This window comes from Trachymyrmex cornetzi, unplaced genomic scaffold (assembly GCF_001594075.2).
Source record: "Trachymyrmex cornetzi isolate Tcor2-1 unplaced genomic scaffold, Tcor1.1 scaffold15, whole genome shotgun sequence".
Classification (NCBI taxonomy): Eukaryota; Metazoa; Arthropoda; class Insecta; order Hymenoptera; family Formicidae; genus Trachymyrmex; species Trachymyrmex cornetzi.
In genome coordinates, this window is record NW_017296091.1 from 1,129,349 (window position 1) to 1,149,672 (window position 20,324).

Genomic DNA, 20,324 nt, shown 5'->3' on the forward strand with positions numbered 1-20,324 from the left:
ATTGTCAGCTATCGCATAAATTTGCAAAGTTGAAAGTGCAGATCATAGATAAAGCCTCAAACTTATCGAGCTCATTCCAAAGCCCAAAGAACCGCATAGTTCGTGACGTTCGTGTCAATTCGTGCGTGCTCGTGCCGCTCGTGTCGCCTTCGGTCGCTTGACAGTTCATTCCGGCGGCGGAGGGGGTCGGTGATCGTTCGCTCTACCCCTCCGTTGATCACGATCATCCACCGAAAAGCGATCCTAGAGCAGTAAGCGAGTGGTAGCGATCGAGTGGCAGGTACCAATCGACCCGGCATGGGCGATTCCTTGGACGGCTCCGGGGAACCGTCCCCGGAGTCGCAGAACGTAGCGATCGTCGAGTACCCGACGTTCGCCAACTATCTACGTAAGGCCGTTACCGTGCTGCTACCGGACGAGGATGTGGTGCCGCCCGCGTTCAGCCTGGCGCTCGACGACCGCTGTAACCAGGATTGCATCCGCAAGTTCCTCGGCGACTCGCAGGTCAGCTCGCTCTACGTGCAGAGGAGCTCGAGCAAAGGTAAAGTGCGAGATCGATCGATTATTATATCACCGTTCTCTCGTCATCGTTCTCGTTCTCTCCGGGAACGACGAGGATCGGCCGTCAGTCGGCGACCGGCGATGCGAGGCTCCTCCATTATCAAATACGTTAACTTGCCGCGTGCAACGGTACATTCACACGTATATGTGCATACACGATTTTATAGGTAGACGCATCCTGCAAAATCAATCGCGGCGCGTTCACGCCCCGCTCTCCCGCCAAATATGACTCATTCGAGCTGATGAGATCGATAAGTGCGTATCGGCGCATATCGATTAATTACGTGGGCGACGCACAATTCATTCCTTCGTGATCTTCATCTCGATTCCCATCGACATTCTCGACGTTCTCACGCGTGCTTGTATCACGGCTTGGCGAACGCGCAGTGGTTAACGCGTAGTTTGATAACAAATCTGTGGATTCTGCCGCGTTTGCGCTTTACTGCGCAGACACCGTCTACGTGTAATCTCCGTTAGATTTATAATCTTGGCGATAAACATCGCTCGTCTATTTTTATGTACTAATTATTGAATAATGAAATTTTATATGTATATGTATATATATATATGACTTTATTATACAAGATGTTTCAGAAATAGTTGGTCAAACTTTAAGAGCATATTCCACTCGTTGTAAGGATGAAAAAAAGTCATATAAACATGGGTTCGAAAACGCTTCCTTTCCAAGTTATAAACATTTTTTTTATTTTATACTTATATCTATATTTTATCTTCACTCTTAAATAAAGACTGATTCCAGTTCCATACAGACCTATCTAATAACTCTTTGTTTACTTTAGAAGGGTTTTTCATCCTTACAATGAGTGGAATATGCTCTTAGAGTTTGGCCAACTATTTCTGAAACACCCTGTATATCTTTTTAATACTCTAATGTTCTTTAGATGTGAATATACACTTTAGCAATCAAAATTTAAATATTTTAATCTCTATTTTGCATTCTAAACAAGATATGATAAATTCAAAATTTTTTATTTTTTGTTTTTTTCTGAAATTAACTGTCATTGTGATAATTGTTGAAAAACTGAAGTTGAATTAAATCCTTTATGTATTAACCAAGCACTCTCTCTTTACAGAAGAAGATAGTGGCGAGGGAGATGAAGACAAGGAGAATGCCACTTATTATATATCAAATGAGATACACTTTTCAAATCCAAAAATGGCCTCCCTAGTTCTAACAAAACGTAGTCTTGTTGTCGAGGCTGATAAATCCATTCATTCGCAAGTGCGTCTGATTACGTTCTCTGATGGGCCACCGTACGAAACTTTGCATGCGATTAGCAAAACCATGGCACCCTATTTCAAGAGTTACGTGAAGGAAACAGGTCGCGCCCATAGGGATGGGGATAAAATGGTACCATTAGTGGAGAAGAAGATTGCAGAACTTGAAATGGGGCTGCTGCATTTACAGCAGAATATCGATATCCCTGAGATCTCGTTACCGGTTCATCCGATTGTCGCGCAAGTTATTAAACAATGCGAGGAGGAGGGTCGTAAACCGAAAGTCGCAGATTTCGGCGACAAGGTCGAGAACTCGACATTCCTGAATCAGTTGCAGAACGGTGTCAACAAGTGGATAAAGGAGATCCAGAAAGTAACGAAATTGAACCGTGATCCGGAATCGGGTACGGCCCTTCAGGAGATATCGTTCTGGTTGAACCTCGAGAGAGCATTGCATCGCATTCAGGAGAAACGGGAGAGCATCGAAATCTCCCTGACGCTCGATATACTCAAGCATGGCAAGCGGTTTCACGCCACCGTCAGTTTCGACACTGACACCGGCTTGAAACAAGCGCTAGCTACCGTCAACGATTACAATCCACTGATGAAAGACTTTCCGATCAATGACTTGCTGTCGGCTACTGAACTTGAACGAATACGTAGCAGTGTGCAGCAGATATTCATGCACTTGAGGAAAATCAGAAGCACCAAGTATCCCATTCAAAGAGTGTTGAGATTGGTAGAGGCTATTTCGAGGGATTTAGGACAACAGTTGCTCAAGGTGCTGGGTACAAGACGCCTGATGCACATTCCATTCGATGATTTCGAGAAAGTCATGGCCCAATGCTTTGAAGTGTTCACCACTTGGGATGACGAGTACGATAAACTCACAGGATTGTTGAGGGACGTCGTGAAGAAAAAGCGCGATGAACACATGAAGATGGTATGGAGAGTACTGCCGGCGCACAAGAAGTTGCAGTCGAGGATGGAGCACATGCGCCGCTTCCGACGTCAGCATGAACAACTGAGAACTGTGATAGTCCGCGTGCTCAGGCCTACCGTACGCCAGAGCAGCAATACTTCCACGATGGAGAACGCTGATAACGACAACGTGAAGGTGGAATTCGCACTGGACGCCGCCGACGCCAATGCTATCAGCGAAGTTAACTTGGCGTACGAGAATGTAAAGGAAGTGGATTGTCTGGACATTACCAAGGAAGGACAGGAATCCTGGGACGCCGCGGTGCACAGATACGAGGAGCGTATCGAGCGCGTGGAAGCGCGGATCACCGCACACCTCCGAGATCAATTGGGCACGGCCAAGAACGCCAATGAAATGTTCAGGATATTTTCACGATTTAACGCGCTCTTCGTACGGCCGCATATTCGAGGCGCTATTAGAGAATATCAGACGCAACTTATACAGCGAGTCAAAGATGATATCGAGGCTCTGCACGAAAAGTTCAAGGTATCAAATGAATATTAAGATCACTTTAACTTTAGACAGACTTGCAGCTTAAATAAATGTATACATCTTAATAACTGCGATAAATTCTTTGTAGGTTCAATATGCGCAAAGCAAATGCTGCAGAATGAGTATGGTGAGAGATTTGCCACCTGTAGCTGGATCGATAATATGGGTCAAACAAATCGATTACCAATTGACAATGTATTTAAAACGCGTCGAGGATGTCCTAGGTAATCTCTCTTTCAATTTTTGAACTGTAGAATATATTTTCTCAACTTAACGTTATATGCGTGTATTTAGGCAAAGGATGGGAAAGTCATATCGAGGGTCAGAAACTGAAAGCCGACGGAGATAGCTTCCGTATGAAACTGTCAACGCAAGAGATTTTCGATGACTGGGCACGCAAGGTGCAGGCACGAAATCTTGGTGTAACTGGACGTATCTTCACAATCGAGAGCGTGCGTTCAAGAACAGGGCGCGGCAATGTGCTGAAACTGAAAGTGAATTTCCTTCCTGAGATTATTACGCTATCTAAAGAAGTGAGAAATTTGAGAAACCTCGGATTTCGTGTGCCTCTACCTATCGTGAATAAGGCTCACCAGGCGAATCAGTTATATCCCTTCGCTATCAGTCTCATTGAAAGCATCAGAACTTACGAGAGAACATTGGAGAAGGTAAGATAATTGATAATAATTTCTTAGTGATCATTATTCGGAAGTTAAACAATTTCTAGCAAATGATCGATTTCTTTTTTTTCTGGATGTTCCGCATTTTATAAATTACAATAATATAGGCAACTTAAAGCTTTAACAGTCCGAACAAAACGATAGATTACGCTAGGGTAATAGTGCCAGGTATTGGAGGGTAAATGTTAGAATAATTGATATCTCTAATTTCTTGGATCTCCAATATTTTTAGCTTACCAATCGGAGTCCCCATTGTCCCGCACTAAAGGTAGTCATACTTGATGCTTCCAGGAATCTTGCCTATATATGCAAATGCATTTTTGTCTGCCTGCTTAGCTATTGTAGATAAATCTGTAATGCAAGATAACATATAATTTATTTTTTTTTTACTGATTTATATCTTTAACGAATGTTACGTCAATTATTTTCAAATACATGTAGGCTTGTACGGATGTGCGGGAGGTCTGAAGCTACAAGCATTTTTAAATTACTTAGAAATTTCATAAATATTCTAAAGGAGAAAATGTAAACCAAAGTTTTAAATGAAACTAATTCGTATAAAGGCAGATATATATGCAATTATAAATTTGCAATATAAATCTATTTAAATTTTAACAAATGAGGCTATCCGCATATCCGGAAAGTTGCTTGGAGGCAATACATATATAATTGTTTCGTCTATTGATATGAATATACCAATTATCATAAATATTATCACATATGACTACATTATCTATATTAAATTTTTAAGTATGCATATTCCTGAGTTCGGTATTGAATGATAACTTATAATTTATGTCGTAAAATTGTATTGAGATTACGCATTGCAAATTAAAAAAATAATGTAACAAATCTCTTCTTAGATCGAGGACAAAGCCAGTATTATTCCTTTAGTCGCTGGTATGCGTAAGGATGTCTTAGCATTGATTTCCGAGGTAAGTCATCGCTTTATATAAAATTTATGATATATTCACTATTCTTTATTTGCTTTCTATATATCATGTAGTTTCTAATATTACAACTGTATTGATTGTCTATATAGGGTATCGCGCTAGTTTGGGAGAGCTACAAACTCGATCAATACGTGCAGCGTTTGTCGGATGCTGTCGTGTCGTTCCAAGAAAGGGTCGAAGATCTTTTAGTTGTAGAAGAACAATTAGATGTGGATGTTCGTTCTCTTGAAACGTGTCCTTATTCCGCAAACACATTCGCCGATATACTGTCAAAGATACAGAAATCAGTAGATGAATTATCTCTGAAGAATTATTCCAACTTACATATCTGGGTGGCAAGACTCGATGAAGAAGTGGAGAAAAATTTGGCTGCCAGATTGGAAGCTGGAATAAAAGCGTGGACTGATGCCTTAACCGGTCACAAAAAGGAAGTAGATCTGAGTATGGACACGGACGCTCCTACACAGCCGACGCATAAACCCGGCGGCGATCCTAAAATTCAAAATCAGATCCATGAAGTCCGAATTACCAATCAGACTATGTATTTATATCCTAGCATCGAAGATGCAAGGTTTCAGATAACGCAACAATTATTTGCATGGCAAGCAATTGTTACTTCGCAGGTCCGTCTCCAAAGCTCGAGATATCAAGTCGGACTGGATAAACCTGAATCAGGCACATACAGAAATTTGCTTACAAAATTACCTACTGGAAAGCAACCGTTGGAGGCAGCATACGAAGCGGTTGAATCCAAGATGAAGGATGTTGCAGATTATGTCGATCAATGGCTACGTTATCAAGCTCTTTGGGATCTGCAGCCAGGCAATCTTTATGGCAAATTGGGCGAAAATATTAACTTATGGATGAAGTGTCTCAACGACATAAAGAAGACAAGAACTACCTTTGATACTTCCGACACAAGACGTGAATTTGGACCTGTGATTATAGACTTTGCGAAGGTGCAGAGTAAAGTATCCCTAAAGTACGATTCGTGGCATAAAGAAACTTTGGGTAAATTCGGGACACTTCTAGGTAACGAGATGGCGAGCTTTCACTCTCAAGTATCGAAATCTCGGAGCGATCTAGAACAGCAATCCATCGAAGCAGCTAGTACATCCGATGCAGTCGGTTTTATAACATATGTGCAATCTCTGAAACGTAAGATGAAAGCGTGGGAGAAACAAGTAGACATATATCGCGAAGGTCAAAGAATACTCGAACGTCAAAGATTTCAATTTCCATCTTCTTGGTTGCACGTGGATAATATAGAAGGAGAATGGGGTGCATTTAATGAAATAATCAAACGCAAGGATACCAGTATTCAAACTCAAGTGGCGTCCTTGCAAATGAAAATCGTCGCTGAAGATAAAGCGGTTGAAACAAGAACTACCGATTTCCTCAGTGACTGGGAAAGGGGTAAACCGGTGGAAGGCCATTTACGACCAGACGATGCTCTGCAACAGCTGCAATTATTCGAGAGTAAATTCGCTAGGCTTAAAGAAGAGAGGGATAATGTAGCCAAGGCCAAAGAGGCATTAGAATTGCAAGAACCAGGTGGAATATCGACCAGCGAGGATAGAATGCAGGTGGTATTTGAAGAGCTACAGGACTTGAGAGGAGTTTGGTCAGAATTATCAAGAATATGGGCACAAATTGATGAAACGCGAGAGAAACCTTGGCTTTCTGTACAACCGCGGAAATTGCGCCAGCAACTGGATACAATGATGGCGCAGTTGAAGGAACTTCCAGCGAGATTGAGGCAATACTCGTCTTACGAATACGTAAAGAAAATGTTGCAGAGTTATACGAAAGTGAATATGCTGATTGTAGAATTGAAATCTGACGCGCTCAAAGAAAGGCATTGGAAACAATTGACAAAGCAGCTCAGAGTAAACTGGGTATTAAGCGAGCTTACTCTCGGCCAAGTCTGGGACGTAAATCTTCAAAAAAATGAAGGTATAGTTAAAGATATTATTCTTGTAGCTCAGGGCGAAATGGCACTCGAGGAGTTCTTGAAGCAAGTACGCGAGTCATGGCAAACATATGAATTGGACTTGATAAATTATCAAAATAAATGTAGACTGATACGTGGTTGGGATGATTTGTTCAATAAGGTGAAAGAACATATCAATTCAGTGGCAGCTATGAAACTATCGCCATATTATAAGGTATTTGAAGAAGAAGCTTTAACATGGGAAGAAAAATTAAATAGGATTAATGCTCTATTCGATGTATGGATAGACGTACAGCGACGATGGGTTTATCTCGAAGGCATCTTCTCCGGTAGCGCAGATATCAAGACATTATTACCAGTGGAAACATCTCGTTTCCAAAGTATTAGTTCCGAGTTCTTGGGACTGATGAAGAAAGTCTCTAAATCCCCTATGGTTACAGACGTACTGAACATTCCTGGCGTTCAAAGAGCGCTCGAACGTCTTGCTGATCTTCTTGGCAAGATACAAAAGGCACTAGGAGAATACCTAGAAAGAGAACGAACTTCTTTCCCACGATTTTACTTTGTCGGCGACGAGGACTTGTTAGAGATTATTGGTAATAGCAAAAATGTTGCAAGGTTGCAGAAACATTTCAAAAAAATGTTCGCCGGCGTAGCAGCTATTTTATTGAACGAAGACAACACGATTATCACCGGTGTTGCTTCACGCGAGGGTGAAGAAGTTATATTCCAGAATCCGGTATCTACAGTCGATCATCCCAAAATCAACGAGTGGTTGTCGCTTGTGGAGAAAGAAATGCGCGTAACGCTTGCCTCAAGCCTCGCGAAAGCAGTACAAGATATTAAACAATTTAAGGACGGAAATATAAATGCACAAGCGTTTATGTCCTGGTGCGATAACTATCAAGCTCAGATAATAGTTCTAGCTGCACAAATTTTATGGTCAGAAGACGTAGAAGCGGCTCTTCACGAAGTGCAAGCAGATCCGAGCAAAAATTCGTTGGAAAGAGTTTTAATACAAGTGGAAGGCACGTTGAATGTCCTGGCTGATTCTGTTCTTCAAGAACAGCCACCTTTAAGAAGAAAGAAGTTGGAACATTTAATCAACGAATTTGTACACAAACGCACTGTTACCAGACGATTAATCGCTAATAGAGTTTCGAATCCAAAAGCCTTCGAATGGCTGTGCGAAATGAGATTTTATTTTGATCCTAGGCAAACGGAAGAGCTTCAGCAGCTTACAATACATATGGCAAATGCTAAGTTCTTCTATGGATTCGAATATTTGGGAGTACAAGATCGGCTGGTTCAGACACCGTTGACCGACAGATGTTACTTAACAATGACGCAAGCATTAGAAGCTCGACTTGGTGGTTCACCATTCGGACCTGCTGGTACAGGAAAGACTGAATCTGTGAAAGCATTAGGCCATCAGCTCGGAAGATTCGTATTGGTATTTAATTGCGACGAAACATTCGATTTCCAGGTAAATACAAAAATTAGCTTAATAATATTAGTAAAGAGAAATGTATAATTTATGTTGTTATTTCTTATAGGCAATGGGTCGTATATTTGTTGGTCTCTGTCAAGTGGGTGCGTGGGGTTGTTTCGATGAATTTAATCGTTTGGAAGAACGAATGTTATCTGCCGTTTCTCAACAAGTGCAGACGATTCAGGAAGCACTCAAGAGTCAGATGGAAGGCAAGAAAGAAGGAACCCTCTGTGTCGAATTGGTTGGAAAGCAAGTTAAAGTCTCCACCGATATGGCTATATTCATCACCATGAATCCCGGATATGCCGGACGATCCAATCTACCTGACAACCTGAAGAAACTTTTCAGGTCGCTTGCTATGACCACACCTGATCGGCAACTGATCGCCGAAGTAATGCTCTTCAGTCAAGGTTTCCGATCAGCAGAAAAATTGGCGTGTAAAATTGTGCCATTCTTCAAGTACGTATTTTATAGACATATAAGTATTTTTTGTTATTAGCAAATAATATTTGTTACATTATGGAATCTTTCTCTTTTCCTAGGCTTTGCGATGAACAACTTTCTAATCAATCCCATTACGATTTCGGACTACGTGCACTTAAATCCGTGCTGATTTCTGCCGGAAACGTAAAACGCGACCGTATTCAAAAAATCAAAGAAGGCATGCAGAACCGTGGCGAAATCAATATCGACGAAGCCTCGATCGCTGAGAATCTACCTGAGCAAGAGATACTTATTCAATCTGTTTGTGAGACGATGGTTCCCAAATTAGTTGCTGAAGATATTCCATTATTATTCAGTTTACTCAGTGATGTATTCCCCAACGTGAATTACACTCGCGCGGAAATGAAAGGTAAATTATATTCCAATAATGTGTATCTTTATAGATAGAGATGGTTAGACAAATCTCTATATAAATGTACGCATTTTATTCCAGGATTGAAGGATCAAATCAGGAAAGTTTGCACTGAAGAATACCTAGTTTGCGGCGAAGGAGATGAACAAGGAGGCGCTTGGCAAGAAAAGGTAATACATTTTTTTTTTATAGGAAAAAGGATGCTTAACACTAATTTTAACTATAATTTTAACTATATTCTCATACACTGTCAACACTAATAAAGAGATACTAATTATATTCGCTGAAGATAATAATTATCTCTTATGTATTTTACAAATACGTTAATAACATGCTTAAAGACTTAATTTTCATATTGTTTATGCATACTAAGGATTTGGTCGGTGAGACGTGGGTAGAGAAGGTGAGATAAATCTAAATATAATCGTGTCTATAATTATTAATATATTTTAGAGTCTTTCTTTTGTTATATCGTGAATTTTCTTTATTTCTTACACTCTTCTATTTATTATATTATTTATTTAGGTACTTCAACTATATCAAATTTGTAACTTAAATCATGGATTAATGATGGTTGGCCCGAGTGGATCTGGTAAAACAACGGCCTGGAAAGTGCTGCTTAAAGCGCTGGAGCGATTTGAGGGCGTGGAAGGTGTCGCTCATGTAATTGACCCCAAAGCGATTAGCAAAGAAACGTTGTACGGCGTGTTAGATCCAAATACTCGCGAATGGACGGATGGCTTGTTCACGCATATATTGAGGAAGATAATCGACAACGTCAGAGGTGAAATCAACAAGCGACAATGGATCATATTCGACGGAGATGTCGATCCGGAATGGGTCGAGAACTTGAACTCGGTATTGGATGACAACAAGCTTCTCACTTTACCTAATGGTGAACGCCTGAGCTTACCGCCGAATGTCAGAGTTATGTTTGAAGTACAAGATCTTAAGTACGCTACCTTGGCCACCGTGTCGCGATGCGGTATGGTTTGGTTCTCGGAGGATGTGCTGTCAACGGAAATGATATTTGAAAACTACATGCTACGACTACGAAACATCCCATTGGAAGACGGCGAGGAAGATAATCTTGGCAAAAAAGCTTCGGATAAGGAAGACACTTTATCACCTGCGTTAACGGTACAGAGAGAAGTCGCCAGCATTATGCAGAGTTACTTCGCGCCTGATGGTTTAGTAGTGAGGTGCTTGGAGTATGCCATGAAGCAGGAACACATAATGGACTTTACGCGCTTGCGAGCTCTTAGTTCTCTTTTCTCCATGCTAAATCAAGCCGTTCGCAATGTACTACAGTACAATCACTCTCACATCGACTTTCCTTTACCGGGCGAACAACTGGAACGTTACATGCCCAAGTGCTTGGTTTACGCGCTCTTATGGAGCTTTGCGGGAGACGCTAAATTAAAAGTTAGATCCGACTTGGGTGACTTTATTAGATCTATCACAACTGTACCTTTACCTTCTCAAAATAATATACCTATTATAGACTTTGAAGTAAACATACATGGTGAATGGTTACCGTGGAGCAACAAAGTTCCTCAGATTGAAGTAGAGACTCACAAAGTAGCTAGTCCGGATATTGTTGTACCGACTTTAGATACCGTGAGACACGAGAGTCTGCTATATACTTGGTTGGCTGAACATAAGCCTCTAGGTAAGTAATTACTTGTAACAAACATATGCATTATTGCTATATTATTTTTATTTATTTAAATATATTAAATATATAATTGTTTTTTTTTTGCGTATTTAGTGCTCTGTGGACCACCCGGTTCTGGTAAAACCATGACTCTATTCTCTGCTTTGCGAGCACTTCCAGACATGGAAGTTGTCGGACTTAACTTCTCTTCCGCGACGACACCCGAACTGTTACTCAAAACGTTTGATCACTATTGCGAATATCGTAAAACGCCTAACGGCGTTATACTCTCCCCGGTTCAATTGGGCAAATGGCTGGTTTTGTTCTGTGACGAAATTAATTTACCCGATATGGATAATTATGGGACGCAACGTGTGATCTCTTTCTTGAGACAATTAGTAGAACACAAAGGATTTTATAGAACCAGTGACCAGGCATGGGTCACTCTGGAAAGAATTCAATTTGTAGGTGCTTGTAATCCACCTACAGATCCTGGCAGGAAACCTCTCAGTCACAGGTTCCTGCGACACGTACCTGTTATTTACGTTGATTATCCTGGCGAAACCTCGCTCAAGCAGATTTATGGCACATTCACGCGTGCCATGCTCAGGTAAGAATTTTTTTGAAATATGAAATGTAGACTCGAGAAATGGGTTATTATTTTTACTTTATCTTCTTTTATTTACAATTTTCAATCAAACCTTATGTAAAAACGAAACGCATATGAACACTCGAACTTCATGCTAGTTGCAAATTGCTTTTAATTATGCATTATTCCAAGAGTTGTTTATTGTTTATATTTATTTGTAATACTCATGTCTTAAAATACATTCTTTTTTTTGTAATAAAAACATTATCCAAATATCAATTAATACAAGAGAAATTGTTCTGCAAAATTATAGACTGACGCCTAATCTGAGAGGCTATGCGGAACCTTTAACGAATGCAATGGTGGAGTTCTATCTGGCCTCCCAGGAGAGATTTACTCAAGACATGCAACCACACTATGTATACTCTCCACGTGAAATGACACGTTGGGTGCGTGGCATTTGTGAAGCCATTAGACCGCTTGATAATCTCTCCGTGGAAGGTCTAGTGCGTTTATGGGCCCATGAGGCTCTTCGTCTATTCCAAGACAGATTGGTGGAGGAGTCCGAGAGAGCTTGGACGAACAAGAACATAGATATTGTGGCTCTGAAACACTTTATGTCGGTTGATCGAGAAAAAGCATTGGCCAGACCAATCTTATACAGTAATTGGCTGTCAAAGGACTATGTGCCAGTGAATAGAGAAGAACTGAGAGATTACGTTCGTGCAAGGTTGAAAGTATTTTACGAGGAAGAGCTAGATGTGCCGCTGGTACTCTTCGATGAAGTTCTTGAACATGTTCTACGGATTGACAGAATTTTCCGACAGCCTCAGGGACACTTGTTGCTTATTGGTGTCTCTGGTGCTGGTAAGACTACTCTGTCGAGATTCGTTGCATGGATGAACGGCTTGTCTATTTTCCAAATTAAGGTAATTCCATACTGCTTTGTATCGTTTCAATAACAAATGTTATATTTAATATTTCAATTCAAATACATTCTTCTAATCGATCAATATCTTCGATAGGTACACAATAAGTATACTGGTGAAGATTTTGACGAAGATTTACGGCAAGTGTTGAGACGGTCCGGTTGCAAGGATGAAAAGATAGCCTTTATTCTCGATGAATCTAACGTGCTGGATTCCGGTTTCCTCGAACGTATGAATACATTACTTGCCAACGGAGAAGTACCCGGATTGTTCGAGGGTGACGAGTACACAACACTCATGACACAATGCAAAGAAGGTGCCCAGCGAGAGGGTCTAATGCTGGATTCCAACGAGGAATTGTATAAATGGTTCACCGGCCAAGTTATGAAGAATCTACACGTCGTTTTCACAATGAATCCAAGTACAGACGGTCTGAAAGATCGCGCGGCAACATCGCCTGCGTTATTCAACAGATGCGTGCTGAATTGGTTTGGCGATTGGTCGGACAATGCGTTGTTCCAAGTCGGCAAAGAGTTTACTAATCGTGTTGACTTGGAGAGACCCATGTGGAAGTGTCCGGACTTCTTCCCGTCCGTATGCTCGTTGATCCCATCACAACCAACACACAGGGATGCCGTGATAAATGCATGCGTTTACGTTCACCAAACTTTGCACAAAGCAAACACACGGTTGGCCAAGAGAGGCGCCAGAACAATGGCAATTACGCCGCGCCATTATTTAGATTTTATTAATCATTTCGTCAAGTTGTACCAAGAGAAGAGAAGTGACCTAGAAGAGCAACAGTTACATCTAAATGTCGGTTTGAGTAAAATTGCTGAAACGGTTGAGCAAGTAGAGGAGATGCAGAAGAGCTTAGCCGTTAAATCTCAGGTGAGCATAAACTGAACTTACAAGAAACGTTCTTTTGTTTTTGTAATGCTTTTTTTTTAATAGAATATAATCTTTTACACATCTATATTATCCTGTTTTCTTATAGGAACTGCAAGCTAAGAATGAAGCAGCCAATGCGAAATTAAGACAGATGGTCAAGGATCAGCAGGAAGCTGAGAAGAAGAAAGTGCAAAGTCAAGAGATCCAACAGCAATTGGCTATTCAAACAGTGGCTATAAATCAGAAGAGAGACGATGTCATGGCAGATCTTGCCTTGGTCGAGCCAGCTGTTGTTGATGCTCAAAATGGTACGTATCTTCAACAGTATTCTTTACTGTACTATTATACAAATTTGTTGATGAATATTTTTAAGATTAATCGAATAATTATAAAATCGTTCAAAATTTTATTTAAAAAAATAATTTAGAACGTTTTTGCATTTGTAGTAATATTAATTAATTATTGACATTGTAATATATTATGTTCAATATTATTGTGATAATATTCAAGAGATAATGAAAGCAGTACTGTACTGCGTATCTTTTGTTGTTGACGTTTTCGAATTAATGCCGTTTTAAAATTACGGTATAATTGTTTTCTGGAATGTTTTGCGCTGAGAAATATTTGCATTGAGTGTAGCCGTGAAGTTAATTAAGCGACAACACCTGGTCGAGATCCGATCCATGGCGAATCCGCCCGCTGTCGTAAAACTAGCTCTCGAATCTATATGCCTGTTGCTCGAGGAAAGTGCCACAGATTGGAAGCAGATTCGTACTGTTATAATGAAGGACAGCTTTATTCCTACTATCGTCAACTTCAACACCGAGTACATCACGTAAGGGAGCGACTACTGCGGGTCTGCTGAATGTTCAACGTTCGTGCGTGGGGTTCTAATATGAAACAAGCTATAATTTTTAACAGCTTGATACATGTCTCCCTTAATATATGTCGGTTTCAGCGTCGCTTACTTGCGTCGCTGCGTTATTACAACTGCAAGGAGAACGTACAGTAATAATATCTCAGGAGAAGATATTGCAAATGAAAATATTTTATTAAATCGTTTCCATCTCTTTGCAAATGTAAAGACATAACATGTATGTTACTTATGTTGCCTCTCTTAAGTCTAACATTATAGGTCAGCTATGCAGGAAGGCCAACATTTTCTCTCGCGTAACTTATCATAACTTTGCCTAATGCATGTGCATCTTCTTCTTTGTACTATACAATGTCCTCTTTGATTGTTCGTACAGCGGTGAAATCAATAAAGAAACAGCATTTAGTCGAGGTTCGCTCCATGGCGAATCCGCCGGCGATTGTGAAGGTCGCATTGGAATCTATCTGCTTGTTGCTCGGTGAAAATGCTAGCGACTGGAAATCTATCCGTGCGGTCATCATGAGGGACAATTTTATCAATACTATTGTCTCTAATTTCAGTACTGAGGACATTACGTAAGCATGCATTCATTATTTGTTTTCTTGTTGCGATATCGAGGGATCAGCTGTCACAAACTTAGATATATCGCGTACGGTGTAATATTAGTGCAAAGTTGCAATATTTGATTGCATTGATGATTAAAGTATTAGCTTATATTTACGACGATTTTTAAACGTATTTATTGATTTTATTTTTTGTTGTTATTCAATTATAAATATGTTAAAAATATGACATTTTCTTTAGATATTACAATGAATAAACCAATGTATATTTTATACTATTATTTAATTAATATCGTAACAAGTTTTGACATGAAACATATTTCTTATAAATGCACTTCACTTGGCAAGCAATTTTAAAACTGCTTTAAAAAATATAACGTGTATAATAACAAGTTTTAACGGCAAAAACTACTTGTTACAACTACTATTATTCTTTTACTGCATGTTAACAATGTTCGATTAATTTGTTACTAACATTAACTGGATCTTGTTTATTGAAAATAATGAAATTAATAGTATATAACAGCATAATATATGAAATGTGTATTAATGTTTTATTAGTAATTACAATAAGTTTCTAATTTTTTGCCGAATTAATAGTTTCTGATGATAAAAAAAAAGTAATTATACAAAATATTTTTATACGACAAAAATGGTATATTACAATAGAGTTAAAATATTATTTTATTCTCTAAAGACAACGAAGAGATTAATGAATTTTTTAATTAGTGATGAGGTGAGAGAAAAAATGAAGAACCGCTATCTGAGCAATCCCGATTATAACTTCGAGAAAGTGAATCGTGCTAGTTTAGCTTGTGGTCCTATGGTGAAATGGGCCATAGCGCAGGTAAATTTTATCGTTTAAAACTTGAAAAAGATGTATATATCATTATACAATTTTATACAATTTTCAAGAACATAAACCTTAAAGATAAATATATTTCCAGATTGAATACGCTGATATGTTGAAGCGAGTTGAACCCTTGCGCGATGAACTACATTCTTTGGAACGACAAGCAGAAACTAATAAACTAAAAGGCGAGGAAGTGAAAAATTTGATTGCTCAACTGGAGCAGAGCATAGCGTCATATAAGGAGGAATACGCTCAACTTATCTCACAAGCGCAAGCCATCAAAGCCGATTTGGAGAATGTGCAAGCCAAAGTGGACAGATCAATCGCTTTGTTAAAGTCCTTGGTTATTGAAAGGGAAAGATGGGAAGCAACGAGTGAAACATTTAAGAGTCAAATGTCGACGATAATCGGAGATGTTCTATTATCTTCCGCTTTCTTGGCCTATGCTGGCTATTTCGATCAACACGTAAGAGTTTCAGCTCTTCCTAATATTTCTTTCTTTTACATTTGGAGTTTTGTTAATTTACAACGAAATGTGTTTTATTTTAGTATCGCCAAAATCTTTTTACCACGTGGTGCCAACATTTGCACCACGCAAATTTACAATTCAGACCTGATATTGCGAGAACAGAATATCTTTCCAATCCGGACGAACGTTTGAGATGGCAGGCGAACGCGTTACCGACTGACGATCTGTGCACCGAGAACGCGATTATGTTGAAACGCTTTAACAGATATCCTCTAATCATCGATCCGTCTGGTCAGGCGACGGAATTCATTATGAACGAGTTTAAGGATCGGAAGATCACGAAGACCAGTTTCTTGGATGATTCGTTTAGGAAAAATCTCGAGAGCGCTCTACGATTCGGTAATCCCCTTTTGGTTCAGGACGTGGAGAATTACGATCCTATACTGAATCCTGTGTTGAACCGAGAACTGAGACGAACAGGCGGACGCGTACTGATTACACTCGGCGACCAAGATATAGATCTCTCGCCTTCCTTTGTCATCTTCTTGTCGACGAGAGACCCGACGGTGGAATTCCCGCCAGATATCTGCTCACGTGTAACGTTCGTTAACTTTACCGTTACTAGAAGTTCTCTGCAGAGTCAGTGTTTGAATCAAGTATTGAAGGCCGAACGTCCTGATATTGACGAGAAGAGATCCGATCTGCTTAAACTTCAAGGCGAGTTTCACCTAAGGTTGCGACAACTGGAAAAGTCTTTGCTGCAAGCGTTGAACGACGCCAAGGGCAAGATTCTCGACGACGATTCCGTGATCACAACTCTGGAAACTTTGAAACAGGAGGCCGCCGACATCAGCAAAAAGGTGGAGGAAACGGACAAGGTTATAGCGGAAATCGAAACAGTCTCACAGCAATACATGCCTCTTTCTCAAGCGTGTTCAAACATGTACTTCACGATGGACAGCCTCAACCAAGTACACTTTTTGTACCAATATTCGCTGAAGATGTTCCTGGACATCTTTACGTCCGTGTTGTCTCAAAACCCGAAATTATCTGGTATGTCGGATTATGGTCAGAGGCTTACACAAATCACGCGCGATCTATTTGCCGTCTGTTACGAACGAGTTGCCAGAGGAATGTTGCATACGGATAGGCTAACATTTGCTCTACTGCTCTGTCGTATTCATTTGAAGGGTGTACCCTCAGAATCCACCTATGACAGCGAATTTACATTCTTCTTGCGCGGTAAGGAAGGCGTGCTTAACATCCGAGCGCCTCCGGTACCTAATCTCAGTTCAGAACAGCAGGAAGCGATGATGCGCCTAAGCATAAGATTGCCCGCCTTCAAAAAGCTCGCGGAAAAAATCCAGGAGAACTCGGAATTCGGCGCGTGGTTACAGTCACCTACACCTGAGACATGTGTACCGAAGCTCTGGGATGAGGAGAAGCCGTTGTCACCCACAGGAACAGCAATGCATCAATTGCTGATAATACAAGCTTTCCGACCGGATCGTGTGATTGCAGCCGCGTCTCTAGTAGTGGCCTCTGCTTTCAACGAGTCCTTCATGCCGGCCGCGGAGGCTGAACTCGATTTTGCATCCGTTGTAGAGGACCAATTGAAAGCGACTGTGCCGGCTTTATTGTGCTCAGTACCGGGCTTTGACGCTTCGGGCAGAGTCGACGATCTAGCAGCAGAATTGGGTAAACAAATAGCCAGCATCGCTATTGGGTCAGCGGAAGGATTTAATCAGGCTGATCGGGCTATAAACATGGCTGTGAAGGCCGGCAGATGGGTGTTGTTGAAGAACGTACATCTTGCTCCGCAATGGTTGGTGCAGCTGGAAAAGAAGCTTCACAGTCTTCAGCCGCACGCTAGTTTCCGACTGTTCCTAACGATGGAGATTAATTCTAAGGTGCCGGTGAATCTATTAAGAGCTGGTAGAATATTTGTGTTCGAACCGCCTCCTGGCATACGAGCAAACTTGTTGCGCACATTTAGCACCGTTCCCGCTTCAAGGATGATGCGAGCACCCAATGAAAGAGCCCGTCTCTACTTCCTGCTCGCGTGGTTCCATGCAATCGTGCAGGAACGTCTACGTTATGCGCCGTTAGGCTGGGCAAAGCATTATGAATTCAACGAGAGCGACTTGAGAGTCGCCTGCGACACTTTGGATACATGGATTGAAACTACGGCTATGGGCAGGACAAATCTGCCGCCAGAAAAGGTGCCTTGGGATGCTCTAGTGACTCTTCTCTCTCAATGCATCTATGGTGGTAAAATTGACAACGACTTCGATCAACGTCTCCTGGCTTCTTTTCTGCGTAAACTCTTCACTCCGCGCTCATTCGAAGCCGATTTTGCCCTTGTCGCCAATATCGATGGCGCCCAGGGTAATCAAAGACACATCACGATGCCAGATGGCACTAGACGTGACCACTTTTTAAAATGGATCGAGTCACTCTCGGATAGACAGACACCTTCCTGGCTTGGCTTACCGAACAATGCGGAAAAAGTGCTTCTAACCACAAGAGGAACCGACTTGGTTTCCAAGCTTCTTAAGATGCAGCAGTTGGAGGATGAGGACGAATTGGCGTATTCGAACGAGGAGTCTCTAGATACGCCAAGAGAAGCTGAAGCAGACGGTCGACCATCTTGGATGAGGACCTTGCATAACTCGGCTTCCACTTGGTTACAATTACTTCCAAAGAATCTACCGACCTTGAAGAGAACAGTCGAGAATATCAAAGATCCATTATATAGATACTTCGAGAGGGAAGTCAACAGTGGAGCGAAATTACTTCAAGATGTTATCCACGACTTGGAGGATGTCGTATTAATTTGTCAAGTAAGTGTTTTACTTTTCTTCTGTTTTATTACTCTCAAATATAAAATGGCTAATGGACTAATATTGTTTAAATTAACTGTGTTTTATGTATTTTTAACAGGGCGAAAAGAAACAGACCAATTATCATAGAACGATGCTGTCTGAATTAGTAAAAGGTATTCTACCCGGTGGTTGGAGGAGATATACTGTGCCAAGAGGCTGTACAGTCATACAATGGATTACCGATTTTAGCCACAGGGTCTCGCAACTGCAGGAAGTCTCGCGTTTAGTCTCCCAAGGCGGTGCGAAGGAGATAAAGGTTTATTTCAATTTTCATAATTTCCTTACATTTGCTTCACTGTTCCAGATATTTTATCACTAAATGATATTAATTATATTATTTTTCAGAAATATTTACTCTTCATTGAATTCGCTCAAATTGATTCGATATAAAATTATTAATCGATTGTGATTGGTTTCAGAGTTTTCCAGTTTGGCTGGGAGGTTTGCTGAATCCTGAGGCTTATATCACCGCAACCAGACAATGCATCGCGCAGGCTAATAGTTGGTCACTCGAGGAATTGCAATTAAACGTAACTATCGGAGACGGCGATAACATTGCCACGGATGATTGTTCCTTTGCTGTTACCGGTTTAAAACTACAAGGTGCGCAATGTAAGGATAATCAATTGTATTTAACTTCGACTATCATGACTGATTTACCAGTCACTATGCTAAGATGGGCGCGATCATCTACGGAGGATATCAGAAAGGGCAAACTGTCCTTGCCGGTCTACTTGAACAGCACTCGTACCGAACTATTATTTACTGTCGATTTGAATATCGCTCCTAGTCAAGAACCGCACAGTTTTTACGAGAGGGGGGTTGCTGTATTAACATCCACCGCTTTAAATTAATAATTGCTTAATAATTAAAACTGTTTAGAGCAAATTGTATCGTATGTGAAGCAAAGAATGCTATCACGATAAATTAAAAACAGTTTACGACACATTGCATGTTACGTCGTTTGTAAAGAAAAGAAGGCATAGTAACATGTAACTCACTACAAACCTAAAGTATAAAAACATTAAAGAAATATATATTTTACACTGAATTGCTTTCGTATCTCCAAAAGATTTTGTGCTGATTGTATAATTAGGAACGAATACTTTCGACGTATAGAGCATAATTAAATGTACATCATTCATTTATAAGAATTAACATTTTCATGCAGGAGGTTGTAATATATATATAGTTTATTTAATATTGTATACGTTCAGATATAAATATGTATTCTGTAACAAAAGGATTACATTGCGTTTGCCCAGATGTAAATCGGTTTATAACATCTTACTAGCATCTAATAAAGTCGTATTATAATATCACTTTGTTTTCACTATTTGTAATCAACGTTCAGTTATACATATCTTATTTATTTTTTATGACCACTGTCTTTGTCGAGCCTATA

General features: G+C 40.4%; 1 protein-coding gene across 4 annotated transcripts; it reads left to right on the forward strand.

The window, feature by feature from the left end:
• Positions 1 to 36: 36 nt before the first annotated feature.
• Dhc64C (dynein heavy chain, cytoplasmic) lies at positions 37 to 20,324 on the forward strand. 4 transcript variants are annotated; one of them, XM_018502736.1, is made up of 21 exons: positions 37 to 541; positions 1,656 to 3,268; positions 3,363 to 3,498; positions 3,569 to 3,942; positions 4,818 to 4,889; positions 4,997 to 8,347; positions 8,418 to 8,812; positions 8,896 to 9,206; positions 9,291 to 9,379; positions 9,583 to 9,612; positions 9,735 to 10,881; positions 10,981 to 11,476; positions 11,769 to 12,384; positions 12,481 to 13,275; positions 13,382 to 13,583; positions 13,915 to 14,110; positions 15,442 to 15,559; positions 15,660 to 16,031; positions 16,115 to 18,877; positions 18,978 to 19,175; positions 19,339 to 20,324. In XM_018502736.1, exons 1-21 carry the CDS (start codon positions 298 to 300, stop codon positions 19,771 to 19,773), a joined length of 13,953 nt encoding a protein of 4,650 aa, XP_018358238.1. In that variant the 5' UTR covers positions 37 to 297; the 3' UTR covers positions 19,774 to 20,324. The 4 variants fall into 4 exon arrangements, with proteins under 4 accessions (XP_018358238.1, XP_018358237.1, XP_018358240.1 ...); XM_018502735.1 differs by lacking the exon at positions 13,915 to 14,110 and adding an exon at positions 14,526 to 14,724; XM_018502738.1 differs by lacking the exon at positions 9,583 to 9,612.

Bases quoted from the DNA above. Each gene is read 5' to 3' on its own strand.
- Dhc64C (XM_018502735.1), top strand. From the start codon at position 298: ATGGGCGATTCCTTGGACGGCTCCGGGGAACCGTCCCCGGAGTCGCAG. The intron at 542-1,655 runs GTAAAGTGCGAG...CTCTCTTTACAG, and splicing joins GCAGAGGAGCTCGAGCAAAG to AAGAAGATAGTGGCGAGGGA. The intron at 3,269-3,362 runs GTATCAAATGAA...AATTCTTTGTAG, and splicing joins CTCTGCACGAAAAGTTCAAG to GTTCAATATGCGCAAAGCAA.